Source organism: Furipterus horrens, unplaced genomic scaffold (genome assembly GCF_987537825.1).
Source record: "Furipterus horrens unplaced genomic scaffold, mFurHor1.1.pri manual_scaffold_3, whole genome shotgun sequence".
Lineage (NCBI taxonomy): Eukaryota > Metazoa > Chordata > Mammalia > Chiroptera > Furipteridae > Furipterus > Furipterus horrens.
Window position 1 is genome coordinate 23,494,835 of NW_028327173.1, and position 24,337 is coordinate 23,519,171.

At 39.8% G+C, this 24,337-nt stretch overlaps 1 protein-coding gene across 1 annotated transcript in view; it reads left to right on the forward strand.

Annotated features, from left to right (window-relative positions):
- The first annotated feature begins 2,433 nt into the window (after window positions 1-2,433).
- AGO3 (argonaute RISC catalytic component 3) overlaps window positions 2,434-24,337 on the forward strand; it is a 101,385-nt gene continuing 79,481 nt past the window's right edge. Inside the window, exon 1 of the mRNA XM_090269103.1 lies at window positions 2,434-2,529. Coding sequence (XP_090125229.1) covers window positions 2,511-2,529 — 19 coding nt within the window. The 5' untranslated portion in view covers window positions 2,434-2,510. The remainder of the gene's footprint in view (window positions 2,530-24,337) is intronic.

Here is a 24,337-nt window from a genome sequence, read left to right on the forward strand (position 1 = left end):
GAATTCAGTTTTTCTCAACCAGTGGTTATCTAGCACAGGAAGCCTAGGAATGTAACATTCAGCGGCATTGATTTCCTTGCTCCTGAGATTTCTGTGCTATTTTATGCTCCTTTCTGAGAGCAACCAGTGCCATAAGGGATAAGGACAGTTTTAGCCTACTTCCTGAGCCCCATTCTTGAAGCCTACTCATCCACCTATCCCACAACTATTTATGGAATGCTGCTATGTGCCAGGCATTGGCACTGTTCTAGGCACTAGGGCTGTGACTTAACAAGATGCACAAAGACCCTCTGTTTGCCCTTAAGAGCAGACTCATTTAGAAATGAGGTTATCCAAAACTAGGGTGTGGATTTGGTCAGGGACAAGCCTCATACAACTATTGCTTCTGGCAGAATCATTCATACTTTTTTGCCTTCCCACTTCCTGATATTACAGTTCATGAACATTTTACATGGGCTCACTGTAAAGAGGTTAATGTCATAGCAGAAGTAGATGGGAAGACATCATTGACATTTGTTAATTTGGATCTAATTAGAAGGTCCAAATCCTGCTTCATCAGTGTCAACAAGAGACACTGACACTGGCCCACTTCTAGGGTTCATCACCATCAGCATGTCTACTTTGGGAGACACAGGAGGAGCCTGCAATCGTTTAGGGAACAGTTCCAGAATTAGAGGTTGAAGGTGTGACAGACCCTTGCACAACAGTTGGTATTTACCCTGTTAGATGCTCCTGTAGACAAGCATTGAAAATAATTTTGAAGATAGCGTGTTTTACCTGATGACGTTTAATTTGATATTTTTATATTGGAGAGTGCATTTTCACTAAACGGTGTAAGAATGGGAAGGAAGAAATGAGAAAGAATTGGCATCAGATATGGTTTTGAATCGAGTTTATTAAGTGTACAGGTAGGTGCATCTAAAAAGTGCTTTAAAACGGTAACATAATAGCAACCTTCTTAGTAAATAATATAATAGTAAACAAAATAACTACTTTTTAAATGCACTAACATTTAGGGAGGGTTTTCTTTGTGCTTTATGTACATTCCTTAACTGCACAACTGTAAGGTACATGCTCTTTACGTTTTTTTAGATGAGAATGAAGCCCAGAGGCTCAAGTGACCAAAGTCCCACAGTGATTGGGGGTGGGGGTGGGGGGTAAGGGGACACACTTAAGAGGGGGTACTTTTTCTCCTTTTCTTCTCTGTCCCAAACTTTAAAAAAAAAAGGATATATTTTGATTTTTAAAAGCCTAACCATTATTAATGCTTAGGGACAGGAAAAAGTCACGAATCATTCCTTAGCCTTAATAAAACAGTATCACCAGTAAAGTCAACAAATAAGGACCTACTGCTTGCCAGTTAATGTGTGGTCCTGGTATTCTTACAAAGTTTACATTGGAGTGAGAGAAAGTGGACATAATAAACTAGTAAATAATTACTGATTGGAACAGATTAGGGGAAAATACTCTAATAGAAAAACAGGTGTCCATCATACCGAAAAAGCACTCTCTGCGGTAAGTCTTGAGGTATAAAAAGGCGAGAATGGAGAGGAATGGAGAGAAAAGGATTCCTGGCCAAGGGAACCAAGAGCAGAGAGGCTCCAAGCCGGGAAGAAGCGCTTTGCCGGTTGGAGTGAGAAGCGGACCTGTGCTGTAGCGGTGACGGAGTCTTCCCGTTACGTCGAGCGTTTTCGCCCTGTAAAGGCGTTTTCGCCCAGTAGGACGAAGCCCTATTAAAGAATTTTAAACGTGGGAAATACTTGATCTTTTTCCAAGTTAAATCGTACATATCCTCCCCGCCCCCAACCACGAAATTGTCGAAGCAACCCTATGGAGCTCGTTAGCAGTGGAGGTTACTTGACCTCCGGTTGAGGAGGCGCGTGGGGCCGCCCAAACTGGGCGTGGAGGGAAGGGCTCGCGAATGAGGGCGGCCCTCGGCTGCAGGTCGGGGCGGGTCCCGCACCTCGAAGCTCCAGGTAGGCTCTTCCCCAGATAAGCCACCCCGCCCTCCGCGACGTCACCTCGTGCCTGCCCGACCCAGCGGAGGACTGTAGGAGGGCCGGCTCCGCCCGCATCCTCCCTCACGAGCTCAGGCTCCGCCCAGGTTCGGCGCCCGCTTCCCGACACTCCTGCGTCGTTCGCACTAACGTCGGTCAAGCCGGGGCAACGGAACTGACGCCAGTGAGCTTCCGGGGGCGGCCCCCAGGGAGGTTGGCGGTGGAGCTGCAGCCCTGGAGTGGCAGTGGTAGCGTGAGCGCCGGCGGGCGACGCAAGTTCCGCCCCGAACTCACCGCGTTCACTCACGCTTCTTCCTTTCGCCTAGTCGCGTACCACCGGCGGCTCCTGACGAAAGCTTTCGGAGCGCGGGTGCCGAAAAGAAGCTGTCGCCACCCCGCCTCGAGGCCAAGTGAGAGTGCCTGTCGCGCGGCACCGCGCCGCCCTCTGCGCCGCCCCCTTGCCCCCAGTGGCGGGCGCCCTTCTCGCTCGAAGCACGCCCCGCAGCTCCATGAATGGAAATCGGCTCCGCAGGTGAGTGTGTCAGAGCTGTTGGCCGGGTCAGTGGGGGTGTCTCCAGAGCATCGTCGCCCCCTCAGCCCGGCGCCCGTGTGCGAGGTAAGCGCGGTCCGGGCAGCTCTCCTCGGCCGGCCCCTCCTCCGCCTCCGCGCAGCTCCGCCGCAGTCCCCCGGAGCCACTGAGTAGGTGAAACTGCGGGGAGGGGACCCTGCTTAAAGAATTGAAGTTCGGGTCTCTAAGCGGTAACACACTTCCTGGAGCCGCTGCTTTTGTGATTTTGGTTGGAGATGTAACGGTGTGCGTATCCTTTAACTGGGTTGTGTGTCCCGGAGAGGCGTTTGGCGGCCACCCCTCTCCATTCCTTACCTCTTAAGGTAGTTCTGAAGATAGAGTGAGATAACAGATGAGGATTAAGCTTGGTTTTAGTGCAACGTCATCCCGGACTTCTCTCCTGACGTTTGTGGCAGCACTGGACCTACAGGGTGTGGCAAAAGTAGGATGACAGCTGTTGGTATGGAAAATAATACAATAATTAATACAGAATACAAGGGTAAACTCTTTCGCGTACTCACCACTGTAAACCTACTTTTGCTCCGTCATGTAGTGCCTGAAGCTCTTGGAAATGTCCTTACTATCAGGCTGGGTCACTGCTGTGTGAGGAGGTGGGTCTTAAAATTGCTGGCAGTATTTTATTTTTCATTCTCTGATCCCTAGAGAAGCATTATCCTATTCCTAGAAATTTGGAATTTAAGAAAACTGCTTTCTCTTCTTAATTAAAAATGGTCATCTTGAGAAAAAGAGTAGTCTTGAAAAAATTGCAACTTGGGCAGTATTTAAAAGAAAAAAGCACTCTTTGTGGTTCTAAAGTAATTAATTGAGGGACATAAAGTAGGTGTTACATAACTGCTTTTCAAAGGATCACTCACACTTTGTATGTTAAATTTGAAAGTTTGCTTCATCCAGACTATCACAAACTTAAAGTTTTCAAAATATTGGGGAGAGGGTATTGTTACTAATGGTATCATAAGTCCTGAATTTCACATTTCATTCTGCCAGTTTGGGAAGTACCTGAATATGAGATAAGAAAAACTTATATAATAAAAGAAATCAGTGACATAATGATAATAAAGAATGTGTTGATTAGGTTAAGGAGTATAATTGTCAAATGCATACGTGCAAAACATTCGAATTGCAGAGGTGGGATGGGGAGTTGTATTATAAGTTTTAATATATGAAATTGTCTCTAATCAGTTTGTACCATTTCTCTTTTGTATGCTCCATTTTTTTTCTTACTATCCTCTTAAAAAGGGAAAGTTTATCTAGATTGTGAAAAGTATTAGACTGTCATTTGTTTATCATTGATTTGTTTTTTTCCAATACTGTGTCCTACCCTTTTTTTTTTTTTTTTTTTTTTTTTTTTAACTTTCTAGTATACTGTTTAGGGAACAAGATGATTTGTGGCTATAGGTGATTTTTACATAACTATACTCTTGTTAAGCCTGGAAAACAAAACATGAAAGTTAAACTTTGTGAATCATCCTAAAACTTTTAAAGATACTTTGATTTTTCTTTCAGATATATTATTTTTCTTTTGGTTTTTTAAAATATGAAATTATGCTCAGTATATGGACAATATCTTAGAAAAATTTTCTGAAGTCAAACCACCTAGTCAGCTGTTAAAACTAGCCAAGTATGATTCAGTAAATGCTGCTGTGAATTCGTGAGCTAAGAATTGGACATCTTGAATCACAAAGTTTTTTCTTCAGTGCAGTTTATACATGATTGACTATAATCTCTAATGAAGATAAGGCATAATTTGTCTCAAGGTTGTCGTTATTGAAAACAAAATTTTCATTTTTCCTGAAACTTATATGCAGTTGTTTTGCTGCACATGAAATTGAAACTGTGCATTGAGCTCTGGCTGGTGTGGCTCAGTGGATTGAGCACTGGCCTGTGAACTAAAAGGTCACGAATTCGATCGTAAGTCAGGGCACCTGCCTGGGTTGCAGGCCTTGTTCCCATCTGGGGGCGTTCGAAACGCAACCACACATTGATGTTTCTCTCCCTCCCTTCTCCCTCTAAAAGATAAATATATAAAATCTTTAGCCCTGGCTGGTGTGACTCAGTGGATTGAGTGCCATCCTGTCCTGTGAACTGAAAGGTTATTGCTTTGATCCCTGGTCAGGGCACATGCCTGGGTTGCAGGCCGGGACCCCAGTTCAGGGCGCAGAAGAGGCAACCACACATTGACGATTCTCTCCCTTTCTCCCTCCCTTCCCTTCTCTAAATATAAATAAATAAAATCTTAAAAACAAAACAAAACTATGCATTGGTGGGAAATGTGCAACAAGTTTTAAATCAAGAATTTGCCAAAAATAAAAAAGAATTTGCCAGATACATTTTTGGTTTAAAAAATTTTAGTTGTGAATGTTCTCTAATTGTCTATGGAATCAGTATTGGATCTTGGCTCTCCAGTTCTTTTCTAAATTTTTGTTATGTATGGAGATTCTCAGGAATCCTCTTAAATTTATTTACATTAAAGACTTTGAATACAAATACTATATAATTGTTTCTTGATGAATCATTCCTCAGAAGTAATATTTGTCTATTCTTCCCTTTTGCATGAAACCTTTTAAGTGATTTTTAAGGGTGTCCTATACAAACTACTGACCTAGTACTGTGTGAACTTTGATCTAACCAAAACTGGCACAATTGTGTGTGTGTGTGTGTGTGTGTGTGTGTGTGTGTGTGTGTTTTAGGATTTTATTTTCAGAGAAAAGGGGAGGGAGAGGGAGAGAAACATTGATCAGTTGCCTCTCGCACACACCCTGACCAGGACTGAACCCGCAACCCAGGCACATGCCCTGACTAGGAATCGAACCGGCAACCTTTTGCTTTGTGAGATGACACCCAACCTACTGAGCCACACTGGTCAAGGTACAATTGGTTTTTAAATAATAATAGTCAATAGTTAGCATCCATGTCTATGACTCCTCAGTTAGGAGAACTTCTCTTGAAAACCTATTTTTTATGGTTTAATTACTTCTGTAAGAGTATATGTTATGTTTTAGCTCCAAATAAAGTGAGGATTTGGGAAACAAATGTTCATTGAGATTTAACTTCTCCTGAGCAGCTATTTTTTAGGACTGTACTATTCTAGTCTGTATTTTTTAAGGAAAGTTGGACTATTGGGAGTTTTACTTACCTACCAATGGAAGAAAAACATTTACCTTAAGTTAATGCTATGCAAATTGATTTGACAAGTTTGGTAGTTGTCTTATAGAGTCTTGCAAAAGTGGATAGACTGTGTTTCTTTCTTAATTGTATTCTTTTTTTTTTAATCCTCATCTGAGGATACATTCATTGATTTTAGAGACAGAGGAAGGGAAGGTGGGTATGGGATAGAAACAAATAGATTGTCTCCTGTAAGGGCCCCATTTGGGGACTTAATTCACCACCCAGGTATGTGCCCTGACTGGGAATCGAGCTCAGGACCTTTCAGTGCATGGAGACAAGGCTCCAACCGCTGAGCCACACTGGCCAAGGCTCTTAGTTGTACTTTAAAATTTATATTTCAATAGTTGTTTTAGTGCTCTGCATTCTTTAATAATAAAAATTGAGAAAAGTCATTTGAGAACAAGTTCTGAAGAGATACAAATTTTATGTGTGGAAGCTAGATTTGAATGAGGTTGATAAAAGTGGGTTCAAAATACTAAAAATATAATGTCATTAGGTTCTCAGTTGAGTATTTAAATCTTCAATCACTTTTGGAAGTGTTTTTATTGTTAGATAAATTTTATATAAACTTTCTCACTTTTTGTCCTGAAAAAAATGTCAAAATATTGCTTTGTGAGGGCATGAATTTTGAACATAACAAACTTTGTTCTTTGTTTGTTTTTTACTTGTCACTTAAATTTTAGCTTGTGATGCTCTGGAATGGCCATTAAAACTTTTTCTCACCCTGACTAGTGTGGCTCAGTGAGATGGGCATCACCCAGCAAAGCGAAAGGTCACTGGTGGGCTGATACCCCATTGGGGCCCAGACGAGAGGCAACCAATTGATGTTTCCCTCACACATTGATATTTCTCTCCTTCTTATCTCCTCCCCTTCCCCCTCTCTAAAAATAAATAAATAAATAAAATATTAAAGGAAAAAACTTTCCCTAATATTTGCTGTTCGTTATTGGCAGTGAAACTTATAAAAATGTAGAAGATTATTTTGATTTTTGTTTTTTTTACAATTTCTCTGACAGTGATGGAACACCATGGGGGAAAACCAAAAAGAAGACAAGAAATCTTTTTTCTTCTAAACAAAGACTTCAGAGGAAAAAGAACATATATCTAACCCTCAAATATAATTCATTTAACATGATAAAGACACATGATTCAATCCCCTGATATAACCATTCTTTAAATTTTTTAACCATACTAGCTCTATTAGTTTAAAGAAATCAAGTAATTTAGGGAAATGGTTAGAATGAATGAAATTATTTCTATATACTACTTCCTTTTGCTCTTTAGGAAATTTTTATGTAATAAATTAGTGATTTAGAGTTTATATTTATTTTTTCCATTGGGAGCACTGCATTCATTTGATTCTATAAGTGTGGCCTGATAGTATATGAGGAAGCCTAGGGCCCTGTGAAGGGGACATTTCCTGGAAGAATTCTCTGTTGCACATGGAAAAACCCTACTTCAGAGTAGAATTTTGCTAAATTGTCATAAGCTGTTAAATTCTAGTTGACTACTGTCTTGCTGTATATCACAACCATCTTTTTTCACATTGGTTTCCATAGTCTTAAAATATTCGAGGGTCTACCTGAAGGATGAATTAAAATTTTTTAAGTATATTTTATTGATTTTGTTGTTACAGTAGTTCCAATTTATTTTCCCCTTTGCTCCCGTCTGCCCAGTACCCACCTTGCCTCTAGCAATCCCACCCTCCCTTAGTTCATGTTCATGGGTCATGCATATAAGTTCTTTGGCTTCACCCTTTCCTATATTATTCTTAACTTCCCCCTGTCTATTTTGTACCAACCAATTATGCTTCTTAATCCCTGCACCATTTCCCCATTTCTCCCCCTTCACCCTCCCAACTGATAACCCTCCAAATGATCCCCATACCTATGATTTTGTTCCTATTCTTGTTTGCTTAGTTGGATTTTGTTCTTATTTTTTAGGCTCAGTTGTTGGTAGTTGTGAGTTTGTTGTCATTTTAGTGTTCATAGTTTTGATCTTCTTTTTCTTAAGTAAGTCCCTTTAACATGTCATATAATAATGGCTTGGTGATGATGAACTCCTTTAGCTTTACCTTGTCTGGGAAGCACTTCATCTGCCCTTCCATTCTAAATGATAGCTTTGCTGGATAGAGTAATCCTGTTTGCAGGTTTTGCCTTTCATCACACTGAATACTGCTTGCCAGCCCCTGCCTGCCTGCAAAGTGTCCTCTGAGAAATCAGCTGATAGTCCTATAGGCACCCCTCTGTAGGCAACTCGCCGCCTATCTCTTGCTGGCCCCAGGACTCTTGTCTTTATCTTTCATCTTTGGCATCTCAGTCATGATGCATCCTGGTGTGGTCCCCTCTGGGTCCAGCTAACCCAGGACCCTCTGTGCTTCCCGGACCTCTATGTCCAACTCCTTCGCAAAATTTGGGACGTTTTCCTCATTTTTTTCAATTCTTGCTTCTTTATTCTGCACTGGTTGACTGTTTTTTTCTTATGTTCCAAATCTTGATTTGAACCCCTGTTTCCTTCCCTTCACCATTGGTTTTGTGTGGATTTTCCTTCGTTTTGCTTAGCATAGCCTTCACTTCTCTTATGTGTTTGCTGTACTCAAGCCTATCTGTCAAGCCTGTGAGCATCTTTATCACCAATGTTTTGAATTCTGCATCTGTGAAGTTGTCTGTCTCCTCATCTGTGAGGTTGGCTATCTCCTCATCGTTTACTTCCCCCACTGGAACCTTGATCCATTCCCCCTTTTGGGCCATACTTTTCTGTCTCCTCATTCTGACAGGCTCCTGTGTGTGTTTGCCTCTGCATCCCAGGTAAAGCTGTCGCTCCTATTATGTTGTAAGGGGCGGAGCCTTAGGGATTCTTCAGTGCAGGGCGACCTGTTTCACCACGTTGTGGCGCTGTATGTGGGGGAGGGGTCCGAGAGGGAACAATGCCACCTGCCCAGCACTCATCCCTTTTCCAGGTACCTCTCCCACTTCTGCACTAGACTGGCGCCCCTCTAGCTGCTGTCCTGGCCATCATTCTCAGAGTGAGTGGGTCTGCGGACATTCTAGGACCGTGGAGGCCCTTTAAACAGGCGGACTCTGAGAGATCAGCAGTGTCTGCCTCCGCCCCAACCCGCACTGGTCTGCACAGTCAGAAGCAATGGGCTTGATTTTTCCTGGAGCTCAGACCATGAGCTGCGAGGTCCGGTGAGGAGCTGGCAACACTCCCCAGGTGTCCCTCCTGACTTTTTGAAACATGTGACTGCGCTTTCTGCCTGCCTGCCACTGCTGCTGCTGCGGCTGCCACCACACCACATCTTCTCCACCCCGGCTACATCCCTCCTACCTATCTGGATGAGTATTTCTTTTTTATATCTTTGTTGGACTTCCATGCAGTTTGATTTCCTGGAACTTCTGGTTGTTTCTAATTTTGAGGTAGTTGTATTCCTTCTTAGTTGTGGAGGGAGACGCAACGTGTTTGTCTGCGCCTCCATCTTGGCTGGAAGTCTAAATGTTTTGTTAATCTTTCAAAACATTTTCTTACAATACCTAAGACTAGGATCTTAAGTAACTTATGATTTTTGGTTTTTTTTAAAGATTTTATTTACTTTTTTGGAGAGACAGGAAGGGAGGGAGAAAGAGAGGGAGAGAAACATCAATGTGTGGTTGCCTCTACCATGCCCCCAACTGGGGACCTGGCCCACAACCCTGGCATGTTCCCTGACTGGGAGTCAAACCGGTGAATCTTCGTTCACAAAGCGGCACTCAATCCACTGAGGCACACCAGCCAGTGCTTTTTGTTCTTTTTTTGGTTGGTTGGTTTTCAGTGGATAAGGAGAAAAAAAGTCACGTGATAGCTATGTTTTTGTGGAGGTAAAACTAAAAAGGTAATTTATTTAAGAGTAATATCCTTTTTAAACCTGTTTAGTCTCAGCCTTCAACAGGGATTACTACTTCTATTTCAGTTGTCTGGGATACTTATAGACCCTCATTCTTGGCTCATTAACAAAACATGTGAGAAAGAATATTGTGTGGTTTTTCAACCATAATGGTTATGCTGTTAGGATACATGAACAGCCTTTCTGTATTAGAGTTTCTATAGTTTTCTTTCATTGTCTGTTAATATTAATGCTTTTCTTTGGCTACCCATTGCTTAAAAAAATACTTGAAATTTAGCAAATCTTTGTTACACAACCAGTGCTTTCTCTTATATTTTAAGTGTAGGCTTTTGTGGGTTTGATTGCAATAAAAATTATGTGTATTATTCTGGAAGGTCAATTTAATGAAATAATCTGGAAAAAGTCTGTTTTATATCAGGCAGTTGTTTCTACATTGTTTCTAAATTGCTAAATTCTTGGGAAATCAGAAGATAGCTATAGAATATAGAGAGGGATATATTTATAATTTCCATTTGTGGAAGAATTTTCAAGAAAACGTTCTCAATTGTAGTCTTACATAATACTATTTTTGAGTTATTACCAATACTTGGTATTTTAAATGACTTCTAATCTAAAGACAGAATTTCGCTAGCGTATCTCTGAATTTTAAAATGTTAAAGAATAGATTGCATAGTGGGTTTATGCATTAGCAGTGAAGGGGTTTGTTTGTTTTTAAAGAAACTTCTGGCTTCTAAATTAGGACTTGCTCTCTATCTGTACGTTTAAAATAAAAGTGGCATTACTCTAAAATTATGAAAAGTTTTTCTAAAATTTTTGCTTGGGTACTCAGGGTTTTTTAAAAGCTGCCTAGCAAATAACTAAAATTTTGTTAATTACGAAATAAATCTCAAGACATTACCATAGGCCACGGGCTACTTGGATACTGTCCCTTCTTGTTTTCAAGGGGGAAAATGCCTTTTAAAGATTGTTCCCCAGGCTGTGATCTGAGAAATTTAACCATCAACAGGCTGAATGTTCTCTTAAGTGATTATTTAGCTGTAGTGATTATAGTATATATAATCTGATAAGTGCATTCTGTTTGTACAGGTTTATTGAATGAATAAGTAGAATTATTAGGTAGGTAATTACTAAAATCTTATGCTTATATTTACTAGTAGTTTTGTGAGTTTAGTAAACAGAAGCATTTTATTATGTCACATTTGGAGATCAATACAATGTATGTGTTTATTTTTCAAAACAAAAATAGAATATTTTTATGATAATAAAAATGCATGTTTATAATTTTAAAAAACAAACACTGTAGGAAAGTGTAAGATAGAACGTAAAAACATGATCCCATCCTCCAGCTAAAACTGTTGTTTTTTATTGTATTATCTTCCTAAACAAACATTTGTCTATCCATCATATTGTTTTCTAGTATATCTTATTATGTTATTACAGCAGTTCCAATTTTTTTCCCCTTTGCTCCCCTGTGCCCAGTACCCCCTTCCTTCCAGCAGTCCCACCCTTATTAGTTCATGTCCATGGGTCATGCATAAAAGTTCTTTGGCTTCACCCTTTCCTATATTATTCTTAATTTCTCCCTGTCTATTTTGTACCAACTGATTATGTTTCTTAATCCCCACACCATTTCCCCATTTCTCCTCCATCCCCCTCCCAACTGATAACCCTCCATTGGTCCCCGTACCTATGATTCTGTTCCTATTCTGGTTTGCTTAGTTGGATTTTGTTTTTATTTTTTAGATTCAGTTGTTGATAGTTGTGAGTTTGTTGTTATTTTAGTGTTCATAGTTTTGGTCTTCTTTTTCTTAAGTAAGTCACTTTCACATTTCATATATTAATGGCTTGGTGATGATGAACTCCTTTAGCTTTACCTTGTCTGGGAAGCACTTCATCTGCCCTTCCATTCTAAATGATAGCATTGCTGGATAGAGTAGTCTTGCATGTAGGTCCTTTCTTTTCATCACATTGAATACTGCTTGCCAGTCCCTTCTTGCCTGCAAAATGTCTTGAGAAACCAGCTGATAGTCTTATAGGCACCTATTTGTAGGTAATTCTGCTCTTCTCTTACTGCTTTTAGGATTCTCTCTTTATCTTTCACCTTTGGCATTTTAATCTTAATGTGTCTTGGTGTGGTCCCCTCTCAGTCCAGCTCGTCCAGGACTCTCCATGCTTCCTGGACTTGTATGTCTATTTCCTTTGCAAAATTTGGGATGTTTTCCTCCCTTATTTTTTCACATAAGTTTTCGATTTCTTGCTCCTCCTCTTCTCCTTCCGGCACCCCCATGATTCAGATGTTGGCATGTTTAAAGTTGTCCCAGATGTTCCCAAGCCTCTCCTCATATTTTTCAATTCTTGTTTCCTCATTCTGTATTAGTCGACTTTTTTTCTTCCTTATGTCCCAAGTCATTGATTTGAACCCCGGTTTTCTTACCTTCACCATTGGTTTTGTGTGGATTTTCCTTCATTTCGCTTAGCATAGCCTTCACTTCTTTTCTTATGTGTTTGCCATACTCAAGCATATCTGTCAAGCCTGTGAGCATCTTTATCACCACTGTTTTGAACTCTGTGTCTGTTAGGTTGGATGTCTCCTCATCTGTTAGGTTATCTATCTCTTCATCACTTAGGTATCCCACTGGAGCCTTGATCCATTCCCCCTTTTGGGCCATACTTCTCTGTCTCCCCAATTCTGACAGGCCTCTGTGTTTGTTTGCCTCCGAGTCCCAGGTAGAGCTGTCGCTCTTTTTACGTTGTAAGGGACGGAGCCTTAGGGATTCGTCAGTACAGGGCGACCTGTTTCACCACGTTGTGGCGCTCGCTGTGTGTGGGGGAGGGGTCTGAGAGAGAACAGTGCCGGTTGCTCAGCACTCGCTCCCTTTCCAGGCACTTCCACTTCCGTATGGGACCGGTGCCTCTCTAGTTGTTGCCCTGGCTGTCATTCCCAGAGTGGTTGGGTCTGTGGACGTTCTAGGACCGTGGGGGCCCTTTAAACAAGCGGACTCTGCTCAGGGACTGGCAGTTTCTGCCTCCGCCCCACCCCCACTGGTCTGCACAGTCAGAAGCAATGAGGCTTGATTTTCTCTGGCGCTCGGACCATGAGCTGCGGGGTCCGGTGAGGAGCTGGGCATGCTCCCCAGGTGTCCCTCCTGACTTTTTAAAACATGTAATTGTGCTTTCTACCTACCTGCTGCTGCTGCCGCCTCTGCTGCCACCACCACACTGCGTCCTCTCTGCCCCAGCTCTGCCCCTCCTACCTATCTGGATGAGTATTTCTTCTTTAAATCTTTGTTTGTTGGACTTCCATGCAGTTTGATTTTCTGAAGCTTCTGGTTGTTTCTAGTTTTGAGGTAGTTGTATTCCTTCTTAGTTGTGGAGGGAGACGCAGCGTGTCTGTCTACGCCTCCATCTTGGCCAGAAGTCCACCCATCATATTGTTTTAACCTACTTTTCTACTCAGTAATGTATCATGGACATTTTTTCCATGTTAATACTTACCCCTATATAGCAATAATTTTTAGCAAATACATAGCATTTAATTTTATGTATTATTTAATCAATCTCATTGATGGTGGTTTAGATTTTTACAGTTTTTAAAATTATGAATAAAACTTTGGTAAGTACCCTAGTATATACATCTTTGTATAGTGGTCCAGCAAATCCTGTAAGGTGAATTACTAGAAATAGAATTGTTGAAACACAGAATTCCATGAATATTGAAGCAAAATTTCCTAGTAAAAACCTGTGATTTGGTAATAGGCTGTAGTAATGCTATAGTAGATTTTTATTTATTTACTGCTTATTTTTCATTAGTTATATTTGCTTCAGGTTTTTATTTATCTTTGGACTCAACAACGAGTACCTGTTAGGTTGTTAGGTCAGTGAGCAACATACACACACATATACCTTGAAAATATATGGTTTTATGTTTGAAGTTTAATATGGCTAATTGATATTAGCCAGCACTTATTATAGCTATCGGAAAAAAAAAGTTTGAGGTAGATAGATATTTCATATAGGAAGGCAGCCGTCCGTCTCGAGAGACGATGGTGTAGCTTCTTAAGAGTCTATCTGCACCGCCGAGAATGGCTGTGCAGTCCGACTCGGGAGTGACACGGTATCTGTCTCCTCCCGTGTTGAATCAACATCTTGCGATGACGCTGGAGTGTCCTCTCCAGTGGAGCTGAAGCTACAGAGCCTGGGCAGGGTGATATGGAGGGTCTGCTGTTGCCCATGCAGCAGACCCCCCCCTCTCTTCGCAGCTGAAGGATCCAAGGGAAAGACGGAGTCAATACAGCTTGGCTTCAGCTGCGCCGCAGGAGTTGCCGGTGTTGACTACAACGTCGAACCGCCTTAGGGACTCCGGCTCCGGATTTTCTGTCGGGGTTTACTCCCTTAGCCTTTCCCCTGAAGAGGTATGCCGCAAGGCAGCGGAGGTTTTTTGGAATCAGAGTTTTCTCTGATGTGCCCTGACTGGAAGATCGAACCAGCGACACTTAGCTCGCAGGCCGATGCTCAATCCACTGAGCCAAACCAGCCAGGGTAAAGTCTAAATAGGGCTCGTCCCGGACGAGCCCTATTTAGATATTTCATATAGTGCTTTGTATTTCTGTTTGATTACATTTTCAACTATAGTGGGCGATATGTGTATTTGTTAAATAAGTATTCCTCACCAGGAGTGTAATTTATTGTATTGACAGTGTTTATTTCATTAATTTACATTACAATATTTTTGGATACTTATTCCTTATTATTTTTTATAGCTAATAACGGTGGAGTTCTATTACATTGCTTATTCATGAAACAGAATTTTGATTTTTGCCAGTTTGTATAAAAAGCACCAGGCAAAATAATGATAATGAAGAAAAATGGCAATGTGATATAGTGTAAAAAGCATGGGTTTGAGAGACAAAACCTGACTCAACTTACCTGTGACTTTATAATAATGTGTCATTTTAGGTTCATCTGTTATAACAAATGTACCACTCTGGTGCTAGGATGTTGATAGTGGGGAAAGCTGTGCTTATGTGGGGGCAGGAGGCATATAGGCAGTCTCTACCTTCTGCCCAATTTTGATGTGAACCCAAAACTGCTCCAAAAAGTAGTCTATTAAAATAAAGTAACTGGTTTTGAGCAGTGCATTTTATCTTCCTTAGCCTGAATTTCCTTATCTCTATAATGGGATGGTAAAGAGAGATTAAGTATACAAAGGAAATGGCACTTCTTCTCTTCCTGTTTTTTAAACAATTTGTTTATTATAGAGAATTGAGAATGTATAATAAATTCCCATGTACCTATTACTTAAACCCAACAATTACCAACCCATGTCCAATTGTGCCCCTTCTACTTTCCCCACCAATTTTTGAAACATATTTTAGACATAATACTATTTCACTCATAATATACTAAGTATATCTATAAAAGGTATAGCTTCTTTAAATAAGCCACAGTACCATTATATCAACATAATAATAATGTTTTATATCAAATATCAAGTCAATGTTCAAATATCTACTTGTCTCAGGTATTGTATTTGTTTTAACAGTTTCCCATTTATTTCATTTTTGAATCAGAATCCAAATAAGTTCCGTACATTGCGACTAACTGGTATGTCTTTTTTTATATAAGATTTTATTTATTTATTTTTAGAGCATGGAGAAGGGAAGGAGAAAGAGAGGGAGAGAAACATCAATGTGCACACGAAACATCTATCAGTTGGCTCTAGCACACCGCCAGCTGGCAACCTGGCCTGCAATTCAGGCAGCATGTGCCCTGACTGAGTTGATACAGCAACCTTTTTGTTTGCATGATGATGTTCAATCCGCTGAGCAACATCAGTCAGGGCTGATGTGTCTTTTTTAAGTATCTTTTTTTAAAAATATTATTTATTTATTTATTTTTAGAGAGAGGGAAAGAGAGAGGGAGAGAAACATCAGTGTGTGGTTGCCTCACACTTGCCCCCAACTGGGGACCTGGCCCGCAACCCAGCCATGTTCCCTGACTGGGAATCAAACCGGTGACCCCCTGGGTCACAGGCCAGCACTCAATCCACTGAGCCACACGAGCCAGGGCATTTTTTAAGTATCTTAATCTCTAAGTTTTTTATTCTATTTTTACCCTCCAGTGCATGGACCATTTGTCCTTTCAGTGTTTCTCAGTCTGGATTTTGCTGGTTCCATCTTCATGTTGTAATTTAACAGTCCTCTGAATTTCCATAAACCTCAAGGATCTAAAGCAGTGGTTCTCAACCTTCCTAATTCCACGGCCCTTTAATACAGTTCCTCATGTTGTGGTGACCCCCAACCATAAAATTATTTTTGTGGCTACTTCATAACTAATTTTGCTAACTGTTAGGAATCGTAATGTAAATATCTGACATGCAGGATGTATTTTCATTGTTACAAATAGAAAATAAGCATAGTGATTAATCACAAAAACAATATGTAATTATATATGTGTTTTCCGATGGTCTTAGGCGACCCCCTGTGAAAGGGTCGTTCGACTCCCAAAGGGGTCACGACCCACAGGTTGAGAACCGCTGATCTAAAGGCTTGATCAGATTTAGGGCATTCTTTTTGAACTATTCCCGTCATGTTTTTGTCCCCACTATCTCACTGAAATTGCAAAACTCAGTAGTTAATTTCCAAATCTTTATTTGACTTTTCAATTGCATTCGTTTACGTTTCTTTTTTCTTTCAACACTCTTTCCACTTGGCTTCGTGGATACCACTCATCCAGGTCCCCCAACAACCTTATTAGCTATAACATTTTCTCTTCCTTTGCTGTTTCCTCTTTATCTCACCAATCTCTAAATATTGAAAGTGTCCCAGGGTTAGTATTCTTCTGTATCCTACCACATTCTGGGTGATCTCTTCTCCTGTGATTTCAAATACCACTAATATGTTAAGGATACTCATGTTTACAGCTCCAGCCTGGATCTCCCCACACCCATCAAACTGCCTACTAGATACCTACTTCTATAGAGACTTCAAACTTAAAAAGTCCTAAAAATCCTCTTGATTTTCTCTAAACTCTCTTCTCTCACTGAGTCTTTCCTATCTCAGTAAATGCCACTTCATTCTTTCAGTTGCTTAGACCAAAATACCTTGAGTGCTCTTTTTTCTCATACCCCACACCTAAGTTATTAGCAGTTCCTGTCAGGTCGACCTTCTAAATGTTTTCCACATCAACAACATTCCCCTGCTTGCTACCACCCCTACTCTAGTCAACGTTGTCCTTTGCCTGGACAGTCAATTAGCCTACTAACTGGTTTCTTTGCTTGAACCCCACATATAATTTTTCATACTGAGGTGATCAATTTAAAATAAAATTTTTTTAAGTATATATTATCCATTATATTGTTAAAATAGTTCCAGTTTTTTCCCCTTTGCTCCCCTCTGCCCAGCACTCCCCCTCCCCTAGCAATCCCACCCCCCCAGTTCATGCCCGTGGATCATGCATACAAGTTCTCTGGCTTCACCCTTTCCTATATACCTTTTTTAAATAAATAATTAATTTTTATAAAAATGAAAAATAACAATCCCCCCCCTCCCCAGACTAAAGACCCTCTATAATCTTACAAAGGACAATGGGCGAAGGTCTCATGCTCCTCTGGCCGCTTCAAGCTGGACATGGTCGTCCTACCTACCTTTGGGTCCAGAAATCCCTAATAAGAGTGGGGGTGTGGAGGGGAGGGTGGCCTTCTCACATGGGGAAGGATCTTGCAGACTCCAGGTCAGTTGGCTGTCTCCGGACCATGGCATGCTTGGTTTAACAGGCTGGCATCCTTGTCTGAGGGCAACAGACTTGGCAACAGGGTTAAAAGGCATCATTCAATCCATAACCACTATATGGCAAAAGGCAGGGATTAATTTTTCAATGTCCCGCATTAGGGAAGAAAAGGTCTTTGGAGGAAGGTGTGCCAGGCACGTCACACTTGTCCAAAACCCTTTTGCCCACTATACTTACTTAGGGCTGAGGGGAATATTTTGGGTTTCCCCCTCTCAGACCTCTGGGCCCTTTCTGTCCAAGCCATTAGGATAGAAAAGAGAAACCAGTATTAAAGTGAAGCCCACAGACCACCCCATTCTTCACCAATCCAGCCACTTAGTTCAGTTTTTAATATTTTAAGTCAGATCATAATGCTTCTTGACTCAGAACCTTTTGTTGGTTTCTCATGTCTCAGAATAAAACCCAAAGACCTCATCATGGCTTACAAATATTACATGCTCTGATATCCGCTTGTTTCTGTGATGTCACATCCTGTTTCTCTCTCTCTTGCTCACTGTACTCTCTTTGCTATTCATCAAACACCAAGCAAGCTTATGCTTTTTCCTTTTTACTTGATTTTTCCTCTGCCTGGAATGCTTTTCCAGATAAATATCTACATGACTTGCTTTCTCACTTCCTTCTGTTTTCTACCTACTTGTTACCCTTTCAAAGAGGCCTTCTTTGACAAATCTTATCTAAATGGCTACCTAGTCTATTCCTCTCCACCCCTGCCCCTACACACATATTCTATCCCCTTAACCTATTTTCTTTTTCTTCATTGAACTTATTACAACCTGATGGGCAAAAAAGAAATACAATATAATATTTCTCCCACTCCTCTCATAAAACCTTCAGGTCTTTTTAATTTTTTTTTATTTTTTTATTTTTTTATTATTAAAAGTATTCCTCACCTGATGCTGGACTGCCAACAAAGAGGTCTCTGGTTTGATTCCCTTTTGATTCCCAGTCAGGGCACATCCCTCAATACATTATGAATTAAGCAAACTAATTTTGAATTATTAATTTATGTATCTGTAAAAACTTGAACATAAGAATTGTTCAGTAAATAGAGTAGAGAAATGAGTTTTTATGTTTTTGGTTTTTTAAAAATTATCTATGGGGGCAATGAGTTTCATAAGAGAATAGGGAATATGAAACAATAAAATACTGTTTTTAAGCCAGTTGTGTCAGTACTCAACATGTAAATAAAACAGTTATTTTTTAACACATAAATGGTTTTTTAAAATTCTAATACTAGAGAGGATAAGGGAGGCAAGTCTGGTAATAGTAATGTGTTCACATGCCAGTTTGGCAATAAATAGCATGAGTCAGAAACATGTTTGTGTTCCTACCTTTTGACCTGGTAGGTCTACTTCTGAAATTTATCTGAAGGAAAAAATTCTGTATGCCAGTTTCCCTCTCCACCTCTCCCAAATAGGTGCTTGATGCAAGGAAATGCACTAAGTATATTGTGTGACATATTGTAGATGCTTACTAATATTTGTTGAAGAAATTTTTGTATGACTTACATGCCAAGGATCTCTATAATGTATAAGTAGTTTTATCTTTTAAAATAGGTGATTAATGTACCTCAAAATAATAAAGGCTATATATGAAAATCCCACAGTTAATAACGTTGTACTAATCTAAGATAAGGAATGAGACAAGGATTCCCACTCTCACCACTTTTATTCAACCTGGTACTGTAAGTTCTAGCCAGAACAATTAGGCAAGAAAAATAAATAAAAGGCACCCAAATTGGAAGGGAAGAATTGAAATTGTCTCTCACTGCAGCTGATATAATATCAGAAATTCTAAAGACTTCACCAAAAAGCTATCAGAATAAATGAATTCTGTAAAGTTGCAAGATACAAAATTAATATACAAAAATCTATTGGGTTTCTATACACTAACAGCAAACTATTAAGGAAGCAGTTGTATTTATGATAGCATCAAAAACAATAAAGTATTTAGGAATAAACTTAATATGTAAAAGATCTACACATTAAAAGCTATAAAATACTGACGAAGAAGACACAAATAAATGGAAAGATATTGTTAAAATATCTGCTACCCAAAATAGTCTACATATTCAGTGAAGTTCATATCAAAATTCCATTGGCATTTTCCACAGAAACAGAAAAAAGTAATAAAAGAAAAGGCTATCCAAAAAATTTATATGGAACTACTGAAGACCCCACATAGTCAAAGAAATCTTGAGAAAGAAGAACTAAGTTGGAGCCATCAAAGTCCCTTATTTCAAACTATGTTACAAAGTTATATCAAAAGAGTATGCTACTAGCATAAAAATAGACATACCGATTAATTAATGGTGTTGGGAAAACTGGATAGCCACATACAAAAGAATGAAACTGGGCCCCTACCTTATACCATACACAAAAATTAACAAAACAGATTGAGAACTTGAACTTATGACCTATAACCATAAAATTCCGTGATGAAAACATAGGGTATAAGCTCCTTGATGTTGTGATTTTGACACCAAAAGCAAAGACAAAAGCAAAAATAAACAAGTGGGACTACATCAAACAAAAAAGCATCTGCTCAGCATAGGAAAAACCATCAGCAAAATGTAAAGGTAACCTATAGCATGGGAGAAAATATTTGCAAACCATATATTCAGTAAGGGCTTAATATCCAAACTACATAAAGAACTCATACAACTTATAGAAAAAAAAGGAAGGGGAAAAAAAACCTGATTTAAAAATGAGCAAAGATCCTGAATAGACTTTTCTATAAAGAAGACATACAAATGTCTTCTAATCATCAGGGAAATTCAAAATCAAAGGAGGTGTCACGTCACACCTGTTATCATCAAAAAGACAGGAAATAGCAAGTGTTGGTGAGGCTATGGAGAAAAGAGTACTCTTATATACTGCTGGTGGGAATGTAAACTGGTACAGCCACTATGGAAAACAGTATGGAGGTTCCTTAAGAAATTAAAAATAGAACTACCATATAATCCAGCAGTTCCATTTCTGGGTGTATATCCAAAGGAAATGAAACCATTATCTTGAAGAGATATCTGTACTCCATGTTCATTGCAGCATTTATAGTAGCCAAGATATGGAAACAGTCTTCATGTGTCCATCATTGGGTGAATGAATCAAGAAAATGTGATGTAGATATAGATATATGTAAAACTTATTCAACCTTAAAAAGAAAGGGTGGGGAATCCTGTTGTTTGTAACAACATGGATGAAACTGAGGGCATTATGCTTAGTGAAATAAGACAAAGGCTAATACTACATGATATCACTTAATATGTTGGGGGAAAATGTCACACATAGAAACAGTAGAAAAATAGTTGCTGGGAGTAGGAGAAATAGGGGGCTGTTGGTAAAAAGGCACAGACTTTAAACTGTAGGTGAGTAAAGTCTGAGTATCTAATGAATAATATGGTGTCTGTTTGATAACACTATTCTGTCATTGAAAATTGCTAAGAGAGTAGAACTTAAATGTTCTTCCTTCTTCTGCCCCCCAGAAGGTAATCATCTGAGGTGATAGATGTGCTAATTAACTTGATGGGGAGAATACTTTCAGTGTACATTTATATCAACTTATCATTATCACATTGTACACTTTAAATATCTTTTAAAAAGTAATAAGGCAACTGACTCTTCAAGGTTGTGACTTTGCGATGGTCATTAGATCTGGAATTTGAACTCAGGTCTGAGACCATACTTGGTTGAATTGATTAATATAGTTACTCTTTTTATCAGTTAAGACTTAGCTGCCAATGACAGAAATTCAGCTGAAACTAATTTAAGCAAAAAGGTAGCTATATTGGCTTATGGACTCCAAGGAAGATTGAATAGCAGCAGGAAGAACAGGTTTGCAGGTAAGCTTGCATCTGAGCACTTGTAACTAGGAACTTGTGACTTCAAACTACTCCATCTCTTATTTTGACTTCCCTCTATGTGTATCTTCCATTTTCTTTGAGTGTTGATTGGCTTTTTCTACACATTGGGACACCTGTTCTCCAACTGCTATTACATCTCACAGCTTGAATCACTAGGGAGGAAATGCCTGATAGTTGTTTAGGTTACAAGTTAAACAAAAAAAGTTCCAGGGTAAGGACTTACTACTCGGTCTTGGATCTGGTCTCCATTTTTGGACCATTCAACTGTGATGGATCAAATTCATGTACCTGTGAGAGTGTACAATTTTCAAGACAATAGACAATAGATGGGGTTAAAGGTTGAAGGTGTATTTGGCATACAATCCTAGGAATATCTACTGTAACTACTTATGTTTCACTAAATATGATAGTGAAAAATTGGAAGCAAGCTAACCATCCTCCAGTAGAGCTGGACCAATTATAGTTCATTGACCTAATGGATTATATAACCATTAAAATTGTTTTGAAGACCTTAGAAACATAGATATGCTTATGATGCTAAATGGGAACAGAATATAATCTATATAAAATGAGTTTGCTTCTGTGACTATTGAAAATGCAGTAGAAGTGATTCAGATTACTCAGACAGAAGTTTATGAGACAGGATGAGACAGGGTCACGGTGGTTCACAGTCTGGTCCCTAGCTTTGCAGATCCTCATGCTTCGTTTTGTCAGAGCATCCAGAGATGATCATTATCATGAGGCACTGATTGATGCTAAATGAATTCACAAAAGACTGATATCTAAATCATAATGCCAGTTTAATAATTAACAAAGAAAATATTTCAGAAGCATCAAGAAGATTCATATTGACTAATCAGCAACTTATCTTCCCCAGGAATTCTGTCTGGGTAATCAGAACATTGCACTGTGATCATGGAATCAGAACAAGGGACTTTATATATGATGCACTCTTAAGCATCAGGGATAGAAATATGAATCACAATTCCTGTCCTCAAATCACTCATAGTTTATATGAAAACACAGGCAGTTAAATAACTAGAATTTTCTCTGTGAACAGCAAGCAAGCTATTTTATTAGGCTCATAACTCCCACTGAAGAAAACTAAAAATATATATGGATAAAATAGAACAAGATGCTTTCTTAAAAGCTAGAAAGAATTGATTAAGAACAGGTAGTAGGACTCTGGCCAAGATGGAGGCACAGGTAGACATGCTGCGTCTCCCTCCACAACTGAAAAGGAATACAACTACCTCAAAACTGGAGACAGCCGGAAGTCCCGAAAAATTGAGTTGCATGGAAGTCCAACAAACAAAGATATAAAGAAGAAATATTCATTCAGACAGGTAGGAGGGGTGGACCCAGGACGGAGAGGACGTGGTGTGGCAGCACTGGTGTCGACAGTGGCTGTGGCTGGCTGGTGGAAAGTGCAGTCACACATTAAAAAAAGTAGAAAGGGACACCTGGAGAGCACTCACAGCACTACACCAGACTGTGCAGCTCACGGTTCCAGTGCCCAGGAAAATAAAACCACATTGCTTCTGACTGTGAAAACCAGTGGGGGTTAGAGTAGAAGAACAAACTGCCGGTCTCTCAGAGTCGGCTTGTTTAGAGGAGCCCCCACGGTCCTAGAACATTCCCAGACCCACCCACTCTGGGAACCATGACCAGAGCAACGGCTAGAGGGGCACCAGTTCCATACAGGAAGCAGGAGAAGTGCCTGGTGAAGGAGCAAGTGCTGAGCAAGTGGCATTGATCCGTCTCAGACCCCTCTCCCACATACAGTGCCATAACATGGTGAAATGGATTGCTGTGTACTGACGAATCCCTAAAGCTCCGCCCTTTACAACATAACAGGTGTGACAGCTCTACCTAAGACAAGAGGCAAACACAGGAGTCTGTCAAGCTGAGACAGAGAAGTATGGCCCAAAAGAGGAAATGGATCAAGTTTCTCGTGGGAGAACTAAGTGACAAGGAGATAGCCAACCTAACAGGCGCAGATTTCAAAATACTGGTGATAAAGGTGCTCACAGGCTTGACAGATATGCTTAAGTATGGGAAACACATAAGGGAGAAATGAAGACTAAGCTAAATGAAACAAAGGAAAAGCCACAGGAAACCAATGGTGAAGGGAAGGAAACCAGGGTTCAAATCAATGATTTGGAACATAAGGAAGGGAAAAACAGTCAACCAGTACAGAATGAGAAAACAAGAATTGAAAAAAACGAGGAGAGGCTTAGGAACCTCTCGGACAACTTTAAATGTGCCAATATCTGAATCATAGGGTTGCCAGAAGGAAAAGAGGAAGAACAAGAAATTGAAAACTTATGCGCAATAATAATGAAGGAAAACTTACCAAATTTGGTGAAGGGAATAAACATACAAGTTCAGGAAGCACAGAGAGTCCCAAACAAGCTAGACTTAAAGAGGACTGCACCAAGACACATCACAATTAAAATGCCAAAGTTTCAGGATAAAGAGAGAATCTTAAAAGCAGCAAGAGAAGAGAGTTACCTACAAAGGGGTTTCTATAAGACTCAGCAGATTTCTCCAAAGAAACTTTGCAGGCAAGATGGGACTGGCAAGAAGTATTCGAAGTAATGAAAAGCAAGGACCTACAACCAAGATTACTCTATCCAGCAAAGCTATCATTTAGAATGAAAGAGCAGATAAGGTGCTTCCCAAACAAGGTAAAGATAAAGGAGTTCATCATCACTAAGCCATTATTATATGAAATGTTAAAAGGGACTTATTTAAGAAAAATCAAAACTATGAACATTAAAATGACAACAAACTCACAACTATCAACAACAGAATCTAAAAAACAAAAACAGACTAAGCAAACAACCAGAATAGGAACAGAATCATAGGATGGGGATCATTTGGAGGGTTATCAGCTGGGAGGGGGAAAGGAGAGAAATGGTGCAGAGATTACAAAGCATAATTGGTACGTACAGAATAGACAGGGAAGTTAAGAATAATATAGGAAAAGGCGAAGCCAAAGAACTTAAATGCATGACCCATGAACATGAACTAAGGGGGTGGGATTGCTGGAG